The following is a 21,124-nucleotide window of genomic DNA, read 5'->3' on the forward strand; positions in this document are numbered from 1 at the left end:
TAGTAAATCTTATTCCTAGAAACATATAGTGTAGCAGGTCAAGCATTTGTGAATAGATGTATTCCAGTATTTCTATGCCCTTTATATTCTAAAACTTTTACTAACTTCTTTGATTAAATATATATATATATAATCAGTGCACTGATTTAAATAAATCAGGAACCGTCATTTTATTAGAATAATGTACTTTTTAAAGATATTCTAGTGCTTTTCTTGATTCTGTTATGTAAGGTGATCTTTTTCATTCTGTTTAAGTGCATGTAAAAACATGAAATCGAAGCTTGAAGTACCTGAGAAACTTCAGTTTTCATTTAAGAATTAAATGTATTTTATTAGATTATAAAAAAATGTAGGAATAAATTGAGCTTTTTATTTTGGTAAGTGAGCAGGCTTTTTCTGACAGATTCAATGTACTGATTTAATTTTTTTGCTGTTTGGATTTTTTGTTTGTGTTTGTGGGTTTTCTGTGTAGCACATTCTTGTAATGAATATGAAGATAAACTTTAATAACCTTTCCAGAGTCTTGCACTGCTAAAGGCCACTCTTTAAAGAAGCTTTGAGTGTAAATGGATTTGAAGAATAAGATTGAGGTTTGAAATCAGAATAAACAGAAAATTTCAGTATTTCATGTACTCGTATCATAATGCAAGACATAAAAATGGAGTAAATACCATGCATGTTCAGAAGAGCTGCTCATGGAAGAGTGATCTTTCCTTCTAACTGCATGAGACATATGAAATAAATATGCTGAAATGTCTTGTCAGAGCTAAAACACTATGTGGCAGCTTATCAGTTACTGATTTTGTCAGACTCTTGAGTGTTTTTCTTTTGAACTTGCTCAGTGCCCTCCATTGAACTACTGATCCTTACTGGATAGACTTCACTCTTGTCTGGGTGGTGAATTCTGCAGTTTTCTTTGACTATTTATTTTCCCCTCAACATAAAGTCCAGCTTTCTCCATTACAGCTAATGTACCTCCATTGGTGCAGGTGTACCTGTGTATGGTGCATTATCTAGCATCTCCTTGGTTTCTGAACATTTCAGTATGTTATTTTTGGAATTGTTTAGTATGAGGGTTATGATGTGCCTCACATGTCATAAAGAAATAAAAAAAAAGTTATGATAGAATACACCTTGTATCATCTCTTCATTTTCTACAGCTGGCAGTAGATGCTGAATTCTCATATGTATATTGCATCTTTAATATTCTGTGCTAGAAAACAGCCCCTGTTTAGTAATTTACCCAATTGCACAGGGCCCAGATCAGTAATTATCACTCTCTGAATTCTCCTGTCTTTCTTACCTGAATTTTCATTGTCTTGTGATCCGTTTGCCTTGCTCTAGCTCTAAGCTGCATTGCAGGCATGCAGTAGGCTGTGTGGTAAGCTATGAAATTTGTAATCAAATGGTAATTGGAGCCCCAGCTAAAAGAACTGTATTAATACAAAATGTTTATTGTAGCTTCCATCTGTAAAATGAGGGTAGTGTCACCACCCAACTTACAAGGCAGTGGTAATAATGCATAGTTAGAGATTGTGAGGTACTCGGGTGTTATAGTGATACTGCCCTCACAGCTCTAGGAAAGCAAAATAAGAGTAATGCCATTGATTTAATCTTGCCTAGATTTCACTTAATTTTTTAGATGAATAAGGCCCATATTATTATTTTTTTTTTTAGCTTTTCTGTTGTTTTTTAATTATTATTTTTCTGCAGGGAATTCAATATGCATATAACGGCAGAATATTTAAATAATAATTCCGGTGTGAAACTCCCTGTTTACTGCTAAGCCTAAGCTGAAATCTTATTCTTATTTGAATTAACTAAAAGTTCTTTGTATGGTCTGTCAAGGCAATGCTGGATTCTGCATTCTGGAATCTGGCCTACTTGTGCATCTGCTTTTCTCTCCTATTACAGAAGTCTTTGTGAATGATAAATGTAGAAGATAGATTAGATGTAATTAATATTAATTATAACTGTTGATGCTGTGGAATCTTGAGTGACTGACCATTGCAGCAGCCCTAACCAAAGCAAATTCTGATAGTAAAATTAATTAGTAGACAGTAGTGACCATTCTTGGCCACATGTGGCCATTCTTACCAGGAATGTTAGTAATGCATTGTGTAGTGGCATTATCATCTCTCTCTTGCATTATATGTGTTCTATTTTCTTAGTAAGGATCTTTGCTTAAAATGTTTCATCTTAGTTCATATGCTTTAAGTTCATACTTTTAAACCACATGGCTATTTAGCAGTAAAGTTACTGCAGGAGCTCTCTATATATACTTCTGGTCTTATAAATTTATCAGTGAAATAAATTAGATCATTGTTTATAGTAAATAAGAAAACACAATTTACCAAGAGAATTTGAGTCTTGAAGGTGGTGTTTTAATTTTGTTATTATTAAGAACATATAAGGAGGGATGCCTCAAGAGATTAGGACATTAAGCTGTAGTCTTTGAAATACAGATTTGATCCCTGCCGTTCCAACACTTACTGTAACATTTGCCACGTTGTTTATTCTTCATGTGCCTGAAATCCCTTTGTGTTTAAAGTGTAATAGCTCTGCTGTGCTGAATAGGGTGTGACAGTGACAAGTGCTTTAAAATTTTGAGTCTCTGTAGTGTTAGAAGATGCAAATTAATGAATACAATGAAATGAAGGTAGAAAAATGAAACGTAAGGTGAAACTTTTTGCTTGTAAAACGTTTTCTTGCTAATTGCATTGGAGACAGGTTTGAGGATTTTTGTGGTTTTGTGACATTAAAATCTCACTAACAGTCACTAACAGACTCCTTATTTTCAGGTTTTCTTGAGGGGAACAATAAAAGAAAACTTTATTGTTTCATAAAGTTTATTTTTTACCCCCCAAAAATTTAAATTTTAGATATGAAGAGTGTTTGGCATACAAAAGGGTCTGCAGTTCAACCTCTTTATATGTGTTTATGTGTGTTTATATGTATTTATGTCTTTTCTTTTTGTAAAATAGTATTTTCAATCCCATGCATTCCGGTGCTCTTTATATTTTCGTTACAGAGCAATTATCAGATACTTCTGAATGAATTTCATTATGTAAATGTTGTCAAACCTGACTTTTCAACAAATGAGGCAGTTTTAGTTAAGCATCATGTAAGACAGATGTTTCTTCTAGTGCAGGGAACAAATGCAGTCACTTGGATTCCAGGAAAGAGAGTGTTAGTGTAATTTTGAAATTATCTTACCTTGAGATGAGATAAACAAGAAATTTAAAGATTATCTCTGTTTTTTGAGTATTTTCTACTGAAATAAGTAAATGAGAGCACCAGAGACAAAAAAATAATAATCTTTCTCTTGTCATATTTTCCTCTGTGAATCTTTCTGCGGTGTACTGTGTGTTCAAGGTGAATGCAGTCCAAACCTAACACCAGTGATGACTGAGCTTAGCAGAAGTTACTGTCTGAATGGTGATTTTAGAGTGGGATTCCCTAAGATTTCAATACAGCTAAGGGGAGTTTATCCAACTACTTTCCATTGACAAAAGCTGTTTTTCTTTACGTTATCTATTTTATTCAGTCTTTTACACACCATATAGCTAGCACAGTAACTCTGTAAAAGTAACCATGTTTTCTAATTGCATTCTTCTTCTTTTTTTTGTTTTCCCTTTTGTTTTTTCCTTCTGACTAGAGTCTGTGTGTATTTACACCACCAGGAGCTAAAGAAGGACAACCACGGCTCATTCCTGCGGGGCCCATTGCACATGGCACTACAGTATCTGCTTATGTAGCCAGATCCAGAAAAACGTTGTTAGTAAAAGATATTCTGAGGGTAAAAAGCTTTCTCTTTTTAAAGAGATGATTGCAGCATGTTCTTAGAATGAATATTTTGATGCTGAATTGTTTATAGGGCTGAATGTATAATTATAGAATTTACATCTGTCATGCTACCGAGAAAATGAACTGGAGTTTGGATTAGCATGATGGAATAATTTCCAAATATCTCATTTATTTTTAAGTTTAACAGTTTTTTTGGTTTCGGTTGTGTTGGGGGTTTTTTTGCCTTTTTTTTTTTTTTTTCCTTTTTTTCTGCTTTTTTCTTTTTTTTGTTGTTTGTTTGAACTTTTTTTTTTTTCTGTTTGTCAGATAGGGGAAGTAATGATACCATACCCACTTGGAAAGAAAAAAAACCCTATCAACCAAATCTCCTGTCCTTCTGTTCTTGAAATACATAATGTGCTAATCCCAAAGAAGATGACTTCCATGTAGTCAATCACAGTTTGATTTAATAAGGCATTTCTCACACTGACAGGAATATCAATCAGAATTCTCGCAGTTAGAAAGGATTTTGATCTCTGCTTGCACCAATGTAAAGCCAGAATATTTATATCAGTAGACCTACATGAAAGGCACACAAATGTAACTCATATAAAAATTCAGGCCTTTGTTCATGAAAGTAATGAGAAAATCCTAAAATTATATTCTAGTAATTTTTGATATTCTATATGTTTGTCCTTTTTATTTTTTGAAAACTTCATCCTCTAGTCACATCTATGCAATTGTATGAAGCTGGTATTTAAACTGTACTTTATGAGAACACTTTATGGTCAACTGGTTATGAGAACACTAAGGAAGCTTAAATTCTCTCTTCAGTGTTTTCTATCCTTTTGAGTTCTGTTCTGAATAACAGTCTCTGGATACTGTGGCCAAAACTGGACATTGCTGTCTCTATTTTAAAAAATATTTGTTAAAAAATGTACGACCTTTATTGGGCAAACTCTGGCTGTAAACAAAATACCAAATGCCTTATGTGATTAACCTTAAACAGAACCACAAAAACAAAAGGCAGAAGCCACTTTCTCTGTTGTAACAGGCAATGCTTTCTATACAACCTGGACTATAAAGATTTTATGTTGTTAGGCTTTTTTAGTCACATATAGAGGTTAAAAACTTATATTCATAATTTCCAATGAATATAATGATATATTTGTATATGAGGGTTGTATGTTTTGATTTTACATTAATAATAAAATTAAGGGGTGGGTAGTTGGGAGGAGTTTTGAAATTTTTTGTTGCTTTGCAGTTGTCTGGATTATTGACCAAACTGATTAATTTTGGTGATATAGTTTGCCTTTGTGTGATTTTGGGAGCATCTCAACAGTGAAAGGGAAGCTCTTGTAGATAGACTTGCCAGCCCTTCTTTTGGGAAGAACAGAGTTGAAAAGTAAAAGCAGGAGGCTCTTGTTGCAAAGTGCTACCCACTCTCTTGTCTGTCTTATGTACTTAGCCATTCAGATTGATTGTCACCTCAGTAATTAAGGTAGAGATTACTTGCTGTTTTATTTGAGTAAGGAGAGATTTTGATCAGCCATGAAAGAGCAGCTGTCTTGCCTAAGCACAGTCTTCAGGGAACGTGTATTACGAATCAAGTACTGAAGGACTGATGAACACTAAAGCAGGTCTTGCACACTTCACATCGACTAGTTACTGCCTTACTACCTGTAACAGCCAGGTGATTTCTCACGTCTTTGTGAGTTTTCCTACATTGGGGAACTGAAGCTATAAAGCTTTGGACATCCCCTATTCAGATTAAATTTACGAATTTGGGCCTTGTATAGCAGCTGGTAGGATTATTTAACTCTTTTTTTTTTTTTCCCCTCAACTTTTGCATCAGATTATTCAGGATGTATAAGCAAAGGAAGGAAAAGGATTCTTACACTCATGTGTAATTTTTTGGGAACACGTTTTCCTTGACAGGAGATGATTGAGGATTAAAGTTGTGGATCATCTAAAGCTTCAGCCTCAGGTTTTGCTTTCTGTTTTGTTGCAAGCACTGCTGTCAGCTTGGTAACACTGAAATCTGAGCAGGTCGCTTCATGATTATAAATGCTTTTGGATTTTTTTAGGAGGGGAAGAGGTAGTGGGGTAGTGCTGTTTGTTGGGGTTTTTACTTAATCTGGGCTGACTTTAGCAATGAAATACTGGTTTTGCTGCCTGTGAGATTAGAGATCATGTATTATAAAAATCAACCAAAAGCTGGGTGTAGTATCACAGCTAATTCTGACTTTACGTCAATAAGGTCATCTGTGTATGTAAATTAATACTGAGACTTTCGTATTGCTTTTTTTTTTTTTTTTAGCAGATGTCTTAATATTGTGTGTAAATTAGGCTGAGAGATACGAGTTTTACTGAATTTTATCATTTTCCTACAGATTTGATCAGCCAGGAGAGGGAGTCTGTATATCTTTTATGTTAATGTTACAATATTTACGTTTTATCAGATTATATTTATGCTTTCTAGGATGAGCGATTTCCCAAAGGTACTGGACTGGAATCAGGGACTCGTATCCAATCTGTTCTGTGTTTGCCAATTGTCACTGCAATTGGTGATCTGATTGGTATCCTGGAACTTTACCGTCACTGGGGCAAGGAAGCCTTCCACCTAAGTCACCAAGAGGTGAGCTCGCGCCCAACCGTTCCCTACTTTCCCGCAACAGTCAGCACTTCACCTACCCCTCCCTCCCACTCCCTTCCCCAACTTTCTTCTCTCACTCTTTTCATGTGTTTTTTACCTTTTTAATACTTGATTTTTGTTCTCATCTATTATTAATTATTGAAAAAAAATAGGTAGTTATTTGTATTTTCAGTCACAGGAGGTACAATTTACATAAAGAAGTACAGGGACACCTTAGGAATTTCTCCTTTTTTTGTAGGAAAAAACAGCTTCAAAATCTCTTTATCAATTACAAACTCAATACAGAGTTGTTAGAGAAGTTAATACAGAGCAGGTGAATGAAATAAAAGTATAAAACAAATACAAAAAACGAAAACCACTTAATGTAAAAATGACACAACTGAGTTATCCTGAATCTCAATTTTAACTTTCCAGTAAAGCTTTATTTTACACTATGGAAAGATTTTAAATTTTTTTTTAGTTGACTTTTTGTTGTGGCTTCTCAGTGAATGAGCCCTATTGTAAAAAATGTAGCAATGGTATAGCAAGAGTCAATGCTAGGTCTCATAGAAGTGGAAGATTATTTTATTTTAAAGCAAAAATGAAGCAAAAGAGATTTCATGTATTTTCCATTCACGTTCTTACATCTGCATATTCTTGGATACCAAGATCTGTGTGTCCAGTTGGTATTTCCCAGAGTCATGCACAGGGATGCAGGTATTTAGGTAATCTCTCTCTGGGATGCCTTGCAGTGACTTGGAAGGACAAGGGATGCCAGCTGTTGAGTATGGCTCCTGATTTCTAGGTTGACAACCATGTACTGCTTTTGGGTCAACATTTTATTTGGCCTTTGGGAGCTGACATCTTTTGCCTCTATAGGCTGTCCCAACTCTGTGACTCATCAAGATTTGCTCACTGCCCTTTCAGAGACTCATAAAATAATTTTGGTTGGAAAAGACCCTTTGAGATCATCAAGTCCAACTGTTAGCCTAGCACGCTGCCAAGTCCACCCCTAAGCCATGCCCGTAAGCACCACATCTACACATCTTTTAAATACCTCCAGGGATGGTGACTCAGCTGCTTCCCTGGGCAACCTGTTCAAATGCCTGTCAACCCTTTCAGTAAAGAAATTTTTCCTAATATCCAATCTAAACCTCCCGTCTCACAGCTTGAGGCCATTTCCTCTTGCCCTGTTGCTTGTTCCCAGGGAGAATAGACCAACCCCCTCGTAGTGAGGGGCCCTAAACTGCACACAGTACTTCAGGTGCAGCCTCATCAGTGCTGAGTACAGGGGGACAATCACTTCCCTAGTCCTTCTGGCCACGTTATTGCTGACACAGGCCAGGATGCTGTTGGCCTTCTTGGCCACCTGGGCACACTGCTGGCTCATGTTCAGCCAGCTGTTGACCAGCACCCTCAGGTCCTTTCCTGCCAGGCAGCTTTCCAGCCACTCTTCCGCAAGCCTGTACTGTTGCATGGCATTATTGTGACCCAACTGCAGGTTACGAACACTTGGCCTTGTTTAACCTCATACAATTGGCCTTGGCCCACTCATCCAGCCTGCCAAGGTCCTGCTGTAGAGCCTTCCTACCCTCAGGCAGATCAACACTCCTGCCAACTTTGGTGTCATCTGCAGATTTACTGAGGGTGCACCCTTCATCCAGATCTGTCTGCTGACCTAGATGTCCTTAGAAACTGTGTGCAGATGTGCTGGTACTTGGATGACCTGCTAATCTAGGTGCCATTTATAAAGCTCTCTTCTGACTTTTTTTTTTTTCCTTCTGACGCTTCCCCATCCAAATATTCCCATTCATCGCCATCTTCTTCAGTTTCCGTGACTGATCTCTATACTGCATGATTTACTGTATTTATGTAAGGCCTGTGTAGTTATGTTGTCCATACATCTCCATTTGTCAATCCAAAGTAGTGAATTGTTACCCAAGTACATACAAATTTGAAAACTGAGCAGATGTCTCAAAGGCTGTCAGCTAAAATAAAGGTATTAGGAGTGCATTTTAGCTGTCATGTCAGGGTGAGAATCTTTGTTCTGTCCCATCTACACATGAAGATGGCTCTTATATTAAGATGAATGTACCATTCCTTTCTCACTGTACCCTTCTGCAGGGAAGGGAACTTGCACACAGAGATTAGGGCAAAACTGGGAGTGTTCCAGACAAATCTGTTGTCTTGATAGTGCTACAAAATGCGCGGTGGAGCAGTTTAGCTGTACTGAACAGGAATTATTCCTGTGAAAAGAACAGAAAATGTGCAGACAAGAGATATTAAAAGTAGCCCTCCCAAAGAAGGACAAAACAGCAGTATTTGTCAATGATACATTCTGTTTATCAGTGACCTAAGTAGCCTAGCATACATGTGATGCTGATACGTGTATAATAGTTGAGCAGTCACTGTTGCTTCAGCCTCAGTGCTGCACCTGGTACTTTTTCACCAGTAAGTAGAGGTCATCATAGGGGCCTGGATTAGGATGGTGGTGCCAGCGTACCTACTCACAGAACAAAGAACAAAGGGATTAATACACAACCAGGCTTTATTAATTATGCTGCTTTAACACAATGTATTCATTTTTTAAATTATCCTAATCAATCTAAAATTCATATAGGTCTTATGTATGCATTGTTCTGTGTGAATGTGAATCTTTTATGTTACATGAAATACCCTATGTAACTGAAGTTCATGAACGTTCTACTTGGAAAGGACTAGCTGCTAAATAGAAGTATTTTATAAGTAAATTAAAAGTATTTTAAGGTCACTTTCTGAATGTTCTAAAGCATTCTTTTCATTTTCAGGTTTCAGAAAGCCTTTGGATACCATTAGCAGGTTTTATAAAATGTGCACAGTGTGTTCCGTATTAAAAAAGTACCTTAGGAGGGTATTCAGCAGCAGACCTCTTGTACTTCTGTCCTCTGTGTTCCTATAAAGCTTCTGTGTTTCAAGGACAGGAGATTATGCATGGTAGCACATCTTAGATAACTGCTGTTTACACGACATTTGTTTGAAATGTTGCCTGGAAACTGTCATACTTTAAACACTAGTCTTAAGCTGAGGGATCAGGTCTGGTTCTTTTGCTACCAAAATGGTAGTGAAAGAAACAGTGCCTGTTTACAGATGGAAAGACCTGTGGCTGAAGAGATGCAGTCCCAGAAAGATGTTATGGAATATTTTATTCCTATGGTAGATGTCTTTCAACAATGTACATAATGTAATTTTTTAAGCCTTTGGCTTATGGAATGTTTTTGTTGTTGTATTTCTGAGCTGATGGGTTCCCAATACCACTTCTGAAAAACACTGGTAAGCATTTTTGGATACCAAAAATGAGGATTGTTCTCTTGTGACTGAATGTACCTTACTAAAATTGAAACATTTTCAAGTATACTGACACTTTCACAAAGTATATATTCCTGCAAATTGTACTGCCTGCCTGTTTAGAACAGCTCATTTGATTTACATAGCAGCTAGATATAGAAAATGAGCACATAACTGATACGCAGTTTTCAGGATTTCTTCAGAGTTAGTGTCTTCTTTTTGGTTTCAGGTAGCAACAGCAAATCTTGCATGGGCTTCAGTAGCAATACATCAAGTACAAGTAAGTGTGGGTAGTTTTTCATTTTTTTGTTGTGTAACCCTTATTCCAGAACCTGATTAGTAGAAACATGGATTATGCTCAAATTTAAGTAGAAGTCACTACTAAAACATTGATTCAAGCCCCTTTGCTCAACGTGAGGGAAAAATGCGAAGATTTTGGGTTTCATTGAGCTAGTTTTCCTCACTTGCAACCTTGTTATTACTAAAGGTAAAAGAAAATTTAACAAAATAGATCAATAATTGTTGAAGTGTAGTTATAAAAACTTTGCAGTTTTTTCCTTGTAAGAAGGCAACTGCTAGGTCAACTGGTTGCTTTCCTCTTGCTCTGGTATTCAATATGAGATTATTACATGTTGCTGACTAAGCCAACATTAAGCTATCCTCACTAGCTGCTTCATGGTCCTGTAGCAACTCAAACTAAGGATGCTTCATGCTGTCCCTAGCTGAGTGCCTAATGAAGCTGCACACAATGCAAGCTGCTCTAGCGAACCCCAGAAGCTTTACTAATGAATTTTGTGACTTCAGCTAACAGCAGACTGTAACACTGAAACTAAACATAATCTGTCAATTCACAGAAGATGCTAAAATAGGTTCTTCCGTCAACTCACAGGAGGAAATTTGTCACAGACTTTTTTTCAAGGTGTTTTTCATACACTTGGTAGAAGATCCACAAAAAGCTTCCTGCTTTTCTTTTCTAGGTTCTAATATTTGCCACCTGGTGCTGGAAATCATTGACTTTGTTTAGGATGGTCATTCGCTGTGGCACATTTAGGCAGAATTAACTTGCATAGACTATTGTACTCCAGTAGAATTGCAATTGCATGCAGTTGTAGCTTCGCTTACTAGCAATGACTCCCTCTGTTACTGAGAAGTCTTTCACACCTAACAAAACAGAACAAAGGAGTTTAGTTTAAGCCGGTCCATTGCTTATTTTTATTTTACCACTTTCTGCTAAGGAGAAGGCTACCCTTCCCAAGATTTTGCATTAGAAGAATTGGAGAGTTTTGATCTGGCATTGATCTGTACCTAGCAGACTGACAGCTGGGCTTTAGAAAGAGGTTTTATTTCAAGAAGTTGTACCTGGTTACCTAATTATATGCAAGAGTAAGGCTTGTGGATATAGTTTGTAATATTTTGCATATTTATTTGTATCTGCATTGCACAGATGAAAGATGTTACTAGTTCTGAGTTATATTTTATTTTGTAAAAGGTACAAACAGTAGAGTCTTGTCTTTTTTTGATCTCAGTGCTTGCTCTGATAATACAGAGGTGTACAATTATACTTTAGATACAGAGTATGCAGTTAGGTGAAGTAAAAATACAGTTCAAAGCTTTAAAGAATCATGGAATCACATAATTCTTTTTGTTGGAAAAGACCCTTTAAGATCATCAAGTCCAACTGTTAGCCTAGCACACTGCCAAGTCCACCACTAAGCCATGTCCTTAAGCACCACATCTGCACACCTTCAGGGATGGTGACTCAGCTGCTTCCCTGGGCAACCTGTTCAAATGCCTGTCAACCCTTTCAGTAAAGAAATATTTCCTAATATCCAATCTAAACCTTCCATCTTGCTACAACCTCATTTCAGGTACTTGGAGAGAGGCTAAACATCTCCAGTTCCCTCAGCCACTCCTCATAAGACTTGTGTTCTAGACTTTTCACCAGCTTTGTTGCCCTTTTCTATACCTACTCCAGCACCTCAGTGTCCTTCTTGTAGTGAGGGGCCCAAAACTAAACACAGTTCTTGATATGTGGCCTCACCAGTGCCGAGTACAGGGGGACAATCACTTCCCTAGTCCTGCTGGCTACACTATTGCTTATACAAGCCGAGTTGCTGTTGGCCTTCTTGGCCACCTGTGCACACTGCTGGCTGTTGTTCATCCAGCTGTCAACCAGCAGCCCCAGGTTCTCTTTCACTGGACGGCTTTCCAGCCATTCTTCCCCAAGCCTGTAGCTTTGCATGGGGTTGTTGTGACCCAGCACATACGTATATACTAGTATTGGTATTATTTTCATACAGATTAAATGGCTATACTGCATGACTTCAGTTTCCCTCTGACTTCAGTGTTCTTCTGGAGATAATGATAACATGATCTGTAATTGTAGGTGTGCCGGGGCCTTGCCAAGCAGACTGAACTGAATGACTTCTTGCTTGATGTATCAAAGTAAGTGTGACTTGCACTATAATCTTGTAAATTTATTTTGATGAGCTTTTCTGAAATGGCTCTTTGAATTACCTGTGTTTTACTTTATAGCTTACAAGCAGGTGTGAAGGTGGGCAAACTTCAGCACAGGGACAAGAACAAATGATGTGTGTGGCAGCAGTGTATACCTGTTAAAATTCTTTCTTGGTGGTGGTGGAGAAGGAAGTGTTACATCTGATTATACCTTACAGAATTTGTTTACTCTTGTGGTCTTTTGCATGGGATTTTTGCTGGTTTTCCACCCTCATCTGTCAAAGTTCAACATTACTATTTCTGGGACCATGAAAAATAGGCTTGCCATCTCTTTTCATGACCAATTTGTGAAGGTTTTTAAGGACTTTGAAAAGTTAGTGAGCTTCCTTTAGCTTCCCTCTCCTTTATTTCAACACGTGTGTACACACACACAGAGGCAGATATGTGAAGAAACAGGGCTGCCAAACAGTTTTTCTTCCCGTGCATTTTCTGGAGATTCTGTTTTCATTTTCTGCAACTGTTTAGTAGTGTGTTTTCTTCTAATTTCTTGCCACAATAATTACATGATTAAATAGAAAACAGTAGTTTGAAAGATAGCATGAAAGCTTGGGCTTAGGCTTGCAAAGTCAGTTTACTGTCTAAGGTGATCTGCTCTTCCTGCATAAGTTTTTCTTTGTAGCTGCTATTAGCATCTTTAAATAGTAGAGATAGCCAAAAGATTAACAGACAAACCAAAGTTGTACTTTTGGTAAATCACAGTCTGAGGTGCATAACTCGTTGGTTAAAGAATCTCTTAAGTGCATCTCGAAGGACTGATGATACTGTGGAAAAATTACATGTCTCAGATTTTTCCTTTTACAAACACTTCTGTGAGTCTTGATGAATAATTCTCAAACCGATGAGATTAGAGGACATCCAAGATTCCTATGCCATTGCTCAGGAATGCAGGCAGCTGAGTTGACCCTCCTGGAATGGGGAGTGATACAGCACAGGGAGGAGTCTACCCCTTGCCAGGCAAGCTGGTTGTATCCAGATGTTTTTCCTAGCCTTTTTCCTCAGGGATGGCATTTCTTTTTTTTTTTTTTTTTTAATTTTAGCTTAGGTTCAGAGTGTGTCTCCTAAAGGGCACTCATCATTCCCTTGCCAGAGCTACCCACCTTCTGCAGTGTCTTGTACCATTTTTTTCCTTTTCAGAGAGTTTTTATTTTGCTAACATCTGTACTGAGCTAACTTTGGATTAATCTCCCAAAATGTATGGGTTGGCAATTTAGTCTTGGTACATAATACTGAGATTGTTTTAAATAGCTTTGCAATTATTTCAGCATTTCAGCATTTAAAATAATAATTACAATAAACACTGCAAATATTTAATAGTATTTCTGTATAAAACCCTCTCATACAGCATTATCAATTGCTAGAATTTAGTTTTAACAAAAAAGAGACCCTATGTTTAGATCCAGAGAACTGAAATATCATTTAATAGCAACTTTATGAACATGTAGGTAAAGACTTGCACTAGCAAGAAAATAACTAGTTTCCTTTTAGACAATATTTGTACCTTTTCTTACATGGAGAGAAGCTTTCCTATTCACTGAGGAAATTGCTAGTATGCAATGTCACTGGGACATGTTCTGTAACATTTTAGAAAGGGCATAGTATGCAGTGCTCCACCTCTTCATGTCCCTGACAATGTAAGACTAGTGTATTATATATTTCCTTTCCACTAGACCCAAACAGAACTGAGCTGTATATATATGTTCAAGGCCATGGGACAATGTCTTTCTGTCTGCTGGGAACATTGTAATCTGAGGGTTATTAAGACTCGGCATGTGGAAGGTTCAGACTTATTTTACTAATAATTTTGACCTTTATCTTTCAATGTTCTTGACTGTCCTTGGACAGTTACAACTTTACTGTGACACTGAGATACATTTTTAATTTTTTTTTATAAGTCAAAGATCGGTCTTTTTCTGCAATTTTCACATGCCACACCTAGGTTAATAGAGAAGACTCAGTAAGAATTTTATAAAGTGCTGCATTTAAATAGCATTAAGGGTTGGATGATATAACGTGAGTTTAGCTACAATACGTAGTTTTCAGTAGTTCTCAGCACATAGTCCTTTATGCATAAACCTAACGAGACATTCTGAAAGCATGTAGATAATATATGTCAACAAAGGAAAAACGTTTCTTACTCTTCTGAATTGCTTTTATTTTTCTTTTTGTTTCTCCCTTTAAAATTTTCAGTGTGTAAAGGCTTCCAAAGCATTTTGGTACATTCTTGGTATTGCTTAGCAGGGTCTGTTAAATCCATTGTAAGCAGTGTCTGATAGTCTTTTTTGCTTTTCTACAGAGAAAATTTTACATATTATAGAGATCATTCTACAATTTTGTCGTTGTAGAATAAGGGCTTAAAGGGATAGAGCTAGGATCATTTATCAATTCCCTTGTGCTATAGCAAGCCAGTCAGTGATTTTCAAGGTGCAGAGGTTTGTCCTCACTTAGTTGAGCTCCATTGTTAAGCAGTTGTGAAACAAGAGCCCACAACAGCCATTTGAGAAGTATTTGACTAAATGCCAATATTTACTGACATCTCTTTCTCTGCAGAACTTATTTTGATAATATAGTTGCAATAGATTCTCTACTTGAACATATAATGGTAAGTTGTTTTTTTCATTTCTAAGTTTATTAGTCTTAGTTATTAAAGTCCTTCATTCTCTTCTCCTTTAAGTAAGACATTCAATCATTAAAATACATGAGCTGTTTATAATGGACACATAATACAAACAGTATTAACATATCTATATGGAAGAAGGTGGCAAAAGTCAGCTTGGTTTTTCATTGTCACAACAACTTCATTTTGCAGCTTTCATGAGTAATAAAACCTGACTGCCTCTGAACTAAATAGTTACTGTTGTGTTTTAGAGAAGGTTTGAAAATTCTAACAAAAAGGCTTCTGTTTTTATTTCAGCCTGTTTTATTGATTCTTTTTCCCTAAACTGAATTTGCTACATGCTGCAAAACACTCCTGAAGAAGTTATTGTCTTTAAGAAGGACTACAGGTCAAACAGTACTCCCAGAGTGTTTGTTCCAGTTGCTGCATGAGATGTGCAAGATATGACATCCCTTTTGCTTGGCGAAAGTATTTACACCCATAACTAGAGTGACAGAATCAGTCAGTGTCATATAAAAAACCACTAAAGCCAAGCACATTGAAATAACTAAGACTTTCATCAATGAATCAAAGTACAGTTCAGAAGCAGATTATAATTTTATGAATCAATTTTGAATTCAGAATTATTTTCTGAATAGTGTTTACAAATACATATGGACTGGTTGCCTATGGCAAATTTTGAGTGCTGAATTATGCTTTTTAGCTTTAGGCATGTTCATTGCATACTGCACTTCTTTTTCCTGAATGTTAATCTTAGTCAGGTCAGTGATACTACTGTTTAAATTAGCATATTTGAAAATTTGCTGTCCAGTAGCACTCTGATGCTTGTTTCAAGTGATATTCTTAGCTAGACTACTCTATGACGACAATCTCAGAATGCAAATAGCATTAAGATGACTTTATTCAGAAGCTTGAATTTGTAATGGAAAATATTCTGCAGTGTTTGTTTTATTCTAGTTAGTACACAGTCAAGAATTCTGCACATAGGAGACATTTCTGAACATTGAGTTTTCCCATTTAAATGCTGCTTAAAAATAGCTTAACATTTAAAAGAACTGGTGTAATATAACATATGACATTGAGAACAAATATTTATATTCTTCTCTGTTTTTCCCTATGAAGAGAGGTCTAGTGGAAAACACAATTGGCAGTAAAATGCACCTGCTCCTTCATCTTCTTTTCCAACACTTGGCTGCATCATGATTCTGCATTTTAACCTGCACAGATGTTTCATATTCAGCTTCCTTTGTAAGCTGTAGCAGTTGGCTGTTTCTTGGGCCAAGGAACTGGATTATGTGTTTGCACACTTATTGCTATTTTATTGCAGTGTGATTTTATGTTTATGTGGCTTATTTTGTGTCTCACAGTGAGAAGAGTGGAACTTCATTTCACCTCACTCCTTCACCATTTGGTGGTTACACTTACGAGTTTTATTTATTTCTGTAATAATAAGGAAAAAAGTGCAGGGATTTTAGCATTCTTTTTGTTTTCATTAAACTCCCTCAGTGAAGTTAGTGGTATAAGGGTGTTTTTGAATATACAAGCAGGGAGGGGAAGCAGAAGTTCAAGTTGCCTTGAAATTTTTCTTAAAAATATGCTTGAGTTGTTACAAACAACCTTCCCAAAAGGTGGTCCCTGGCCTTTTTACTGACAATGCAGATCATACCTTTTGTACTGATATTCCCCTCAACCAATGGCCTGAATTTGAGCTTGGGCTTTACAGAAGTAAGACTTTCTCATTCCATTAACTACTTCTCTCAGTTAGTAGTGTTCAAGCAGTTATTTTTGAAAAACATTAGTTATGACCAAGGTAAGTTCTTGAGTCATATGCATTAGAACGCAAAAGTTTGATTGCATAAAATCAACATTCTGCTTTTTTAAAGAAATCTGTTACAGTTTCTGAATAGGTGTAAAGAAGCATTTACTGACCCTTTGCCCTTTTTGGCACAGTTTATATTAATTTTGTTTTGAGCAAAAGGAATAAATGTTGTGAGTGGTCAAGATCTTAAAACGTCTTAATACTCTAGGTGGTAAATACTTCACAAAATTAACTCTTAGCTCACAGTCTTTCTTTCTACTGTTCTGATGAAGTAAATGGAGTAGAAAGCAACACAATCTTCCCAAATACAGATTCTATTGGTACAGGAGGGCCCTCCAGCTTTTGAGAGTTGGCGTAGATGGTTTTTGTGCAGTTTCTATTACACAGCTCAAAGGACACAGGATTAGAGTCTCCCAACTAATGTTTTATTTTCTCTTAATTTTTTTTCTGTCAAGGGCTAACTTTTTTCTATTTGAATTTATATGAAATGAAATATTTTAGGGGTTTATTTTTGTTTTTTTTAAAGCCAAGAGAGAAGTAGGAGAAAAGTTAATTCATTCATATGGGAGTCTTGAGAATTCTTCAGACATGCCACCTGCATGCATTGCATGCCAAGCTGTAGTCAGCCTCCTTCTGTGGCTGAACGACTAGATAGCTATTATATGCAATATGAAAAAGTTGACTGAGATCCACCTCAGATCATGCTCTACCATGCAGTTACTATACTTTCTGGGCAGATAAGAAACATAGCAGATGTACCTGAATTAGATAGAGCGGGTGACTGTATGGTGTCTTTAACACAGTGATCCTTGTTCAACTTTGGTTCACTCTTTCCTCTTGTTCTCAGAAAGTCCATTGTATGATTGAGAAACATTTCAGTGGAGAGCTGCTGTGTTCCCGGGACAAGATACTGTTCTGACAATCAGTACTGACTGGCAGTTTTGCTAAGATAAAAGTACCTGGTGCAAAGTATGGTAGAGACCATGCAAGTCTGTTGCTGTACTGTGGTACTTCCTTGACTATGGGTGGTACCCTGTGGGCTTTAGTTAGTTCATGTAGAACTACTAAGTCTCAGCTTTTGAGCAAGAGCTGGCCTTAGCATCAGGTAGGCACAGCCATTTCCTATGCCACTGCATAGGACAATCCATAATGACACTTAAAATCTTCCCTGTTGATTCATTGTTATGTATGAAGGGACATATCTAGCTTATTTAGAAACAAACATTGGCCTCTCTGTTACGTCTTTCTTTGCTGGGCATTCAGTACCAGTATGTTTGTATTGAAGATAAAGACCAAAAAAAACACAACCGTTTTTAAGTCTTGCTGTATTCTATATATTTAAAATCAAGTGAAGGACAATAACATCTAAACACAAAGGGAGGAAAGGTACCATTTTGAAAAGCATTCCTTATACTTGAAACAGGATGTAATAGAATAGTTTTGTTTGGAAAATACCTTTAAGATCATTAAGTCCAACTGTAAACCTAGCTCTCCCAAGTCCAGCACTAAAACATGTCTACCATATCTACATGTGTTTTAAGTACCTCCAGGGATGGTGACTCAACTACTTCTCTGAACAGCCTTTTTTTTCTTTAAGCAAATGTTCAAGCCTCTAAAAATATTCCTACATTTTTCAATGAGAACAACACTTATTTACAGGAAAACACTGAATAAAAGACACACTATCATTTTTATTTATATCCTGAAAGATTGCTGTGGAAGGTGGATGCTCCTTCAAACATCATTCCTAGTGGAATTCTCTTTTTATGAGATGAATGACTGAAGATAACCTAGCTCAAGACCATTAACACTAGTTTGTTCTTTTGGTCTATAGATATATGCAAAGAACCTGGTGAATGCAGATAGGTGTGCACTCTTCCAGGTTGACCACAAAAATAAGGAGCTGTATTCAGATCTTTTTGATATCGGGGAAGAAAATGATGGGAAACCTGTCTTCAAGAAGACCAAAGAAATAAGGTAAGAGGAGCTAGCAGAAGAATGCAGTTTCATTTTAACTACGGATGTGCAGGCATTTTATTACCCAGTCTCTGTGCCTATCTGCAGGTACCCTGACAATACTTGTCATACTGTGATATCATTCCCACCAGGACCCGCCTCCAGAAGGTAGTACTTCTGGGAATGACATTGCAGTGCCATCGAAACAACGTCTCTGAAGCTATAACGTCACTCCTGGAAATGCCGTCTTCCGGAGGCGGTCCTTTTGGAAATCATGTTGGGAAAAAAACAGAGGTGTTCTGAGGTAGGTAAAGGTGCAGGTAAAGGTGCACCTAATCTGTAGTCTGCCAGTATGGGACATTTTTCCCAAGAGGAATTGAAATTCCAAGCACATCCAAAGCAAGGAAATCACAATTTGTACTTCTTACAGATGGATTAGGCATATGTAGAATATAGTATGGACGGGTCACTGGCTTTGAAGATTTCAAGTCCAGTAATTTAGTTTTACTTTTTCTCATGTGGATTTAGGGTATTTTCAAACTTTTAAGTAATTGTGATTCTGAAGTGTGCTTGGTGAATTTGAAAATGTATATGGGTTTGTAATTAATGCACTGGATCCTCTGCCTAAAATTGATGTGCATTTCTACTTCATGTCAGAAGTACATAGTTTTTACACGTATGCACTTTCTTTTTAATGAAAGAGGCAAACCAAAAAAATAAATATGACATTTTTCACTTAAAAAAAATTATGAATCCTTAATAGACATAGATTGATATTTTCAAAGACACACAGGTTTTAACCTGCAGCTTCTTAAAAAGAAAGAAATGTATGACTAAATATCCTGCACTAAAATGTTAAAATATTCAGCATAGATTTTCTCAAGAATTTTTTCCCTTTCCTCCTTATACTTTTAAAGTTCTCGGCCAATATGAGATGTGATTCATGTCTTCACTTAGACTCCTTTAGACAAAATTACTCCCACTTCCTACATTGTATGAGTGAGAATGGAAAGAGTCAAAATTGGTGCAATTTAAATACTGACAAGCAAGGAGGTGGTGTAAATTAAGGAAGGTAGCCTGCTTTAACATACACTTATATACTCCTTCTTGCTAATTGTTTTATTTGCTTATATCTTTCTGTTTTTCTGTATGAAAATTATTGAAGTGTTGACTTTGAGTGGAAGGGTGTGAGCCATTCCATTAGTTCTGTATACTGAAAGAGAAGTACAGCTTAAGTATCTGTGAGAAAGTGACACTGAGTCAGTCATCAGGAAAGAACCTTAAAGTGGTGTGGTGTATATATCATAACAAGCAGCAGAAGTGACTAACTTAAAATCAGGTGTGCATGGTGAAATCCTGTCATCTTTGCGACTAACTTCAGTGGGGGCAGGATACTACCTGGGTAGATTTAGGTTAGAAAGTGTTTCGCATGGGATTCTTCTACTTATTTTTCTCCACAAATTCCTTTGTGCTTTTATGTCATAACTGTTTTATGTTGAAGGATTGAAAATTATTTCCTCTCAAGACAGACTTGTACATTTTTCTGATATTTTCCAGAATGTATCTGTTGTGTTCAACTTTCTTGTGCTGATTAAGGGACGTAGTTAGTGCCATGACATTGTTTGCATGTCATGAGATAAAACAAGCTAGTTATTCTGAAACGTAACATGGCAAACATAGAATGTTTAGCTTTGAAATTTCTGCTGGTCTTTCTACAAAGTTTGTTTCACCAAACCCACCTGCCCCTCCCCTGAAGAAACAAGCTCTGTATTGCCTGTGATGTATCTAAAGAAACAATGAATGTGTAAAAACAATGGTAAAATCAATAGCGTGTAAAAGTTAACACAATTCTCAGGTCTTGTACAAATGTCATGTTTATTAGGCATGACCCTCAGGGTTATTGAAGACTGAATTTTTGTCACTGAAGTGGTCATCTTGTGATGTGTTTTGTATTAAACTATGCAGTTATATATAATGTTTTCAGAAAGTATCTGTATGTGCTTTTTAATTGTATTACTTACTACTAGTTGTTGTCTTGTAAGATTTTTCTCCTAAAAGCATCAAAATGACGCTGGTTGGGAACAAATTTCCATTATCGTGCCCAAGACAGACTCCAATGGAAAAATGTTTTCCAGATAGTTCATATTGTGGCTAACACACATTATTATTTTATGCAGATTTTCTATAGAAAAAGGAATAGCTGGTCAAGTGGCGAGAACAGGAGAAGTCCTTAACATCCCTGATGCCTATGCAGATCCACGCTTTAACAGGTAGGTTGTTATTCATGGAAGGGGAAGATAGCTCACTGAACCTTTTACTTAAATGCACTACTTAAATTTCATATCCGGATGCATTCAAGGATTTGTGATCCTCTGATGAGGAGACAACGTATAGATAGGTATTGAAATGCTTCAGCCATTGCAGATATTTTTAAGATACAAATGAAAAGCAGTATTTTCATCAAACATATATA

The 21,124-nt window shown here is 36.6% G+C and overlaps 1 protein-coding gene across 2 annotated transcripts in view; it reads left to right on the forward strand.

Annotated features, from left to right (window-relative positions):
* Window positions 1-21,124, forward strand: part of PDE10A (phosphodiesterase 10A) — a 361,168-nt gene that overhangs the window by 308,714 nt on the left and 31,330 nt on the right. For both annotated transcript variants that reach the window (XM_051614749.1, XM_051614748.1), the window contains exons 6-12: window positions 3,659-3,799; window positions 6,269-6,424; window positions 9,975-10,025; window positions 12,132-12,190; window positions 14,810-14,861; window positions 18,530-18,672; window positions 20,829-20,921. In XM_051614749.1, coding sequence (XP_051470709.1) covers window positions 3,659-3,799; window positions 6,269-6,424; window positions 9,975-10,025; window positions 12,132-12,190; window positions 14,810-14,861; window positions 18,530-18,672; window positions 20,829-20,921 — 695 coding nt within the window. The remainder of the gene's footprint in view (window positions 1-3,658; window positions 3,800-6,268; window positions 6,425-9,974; window positions 10,026-12,131; window positions 12,191-14,809; window positions 14,862-18,529; window positions 18,673-20,828; window positions 20,922-21,124) is intronic.

Source organism: Apus apus, chromosome 3, assembly GCF_020740795.1.
Source record: "Apus apus isolate bApuApu2 chromosome 3, bApuApu2.pri.cur, whole genome shotgun sequence".
NCBI lineage: Eukaryota > Metazoa > Chordata > Aves > Apodiformes > Apodidae > Apus > Apus apus.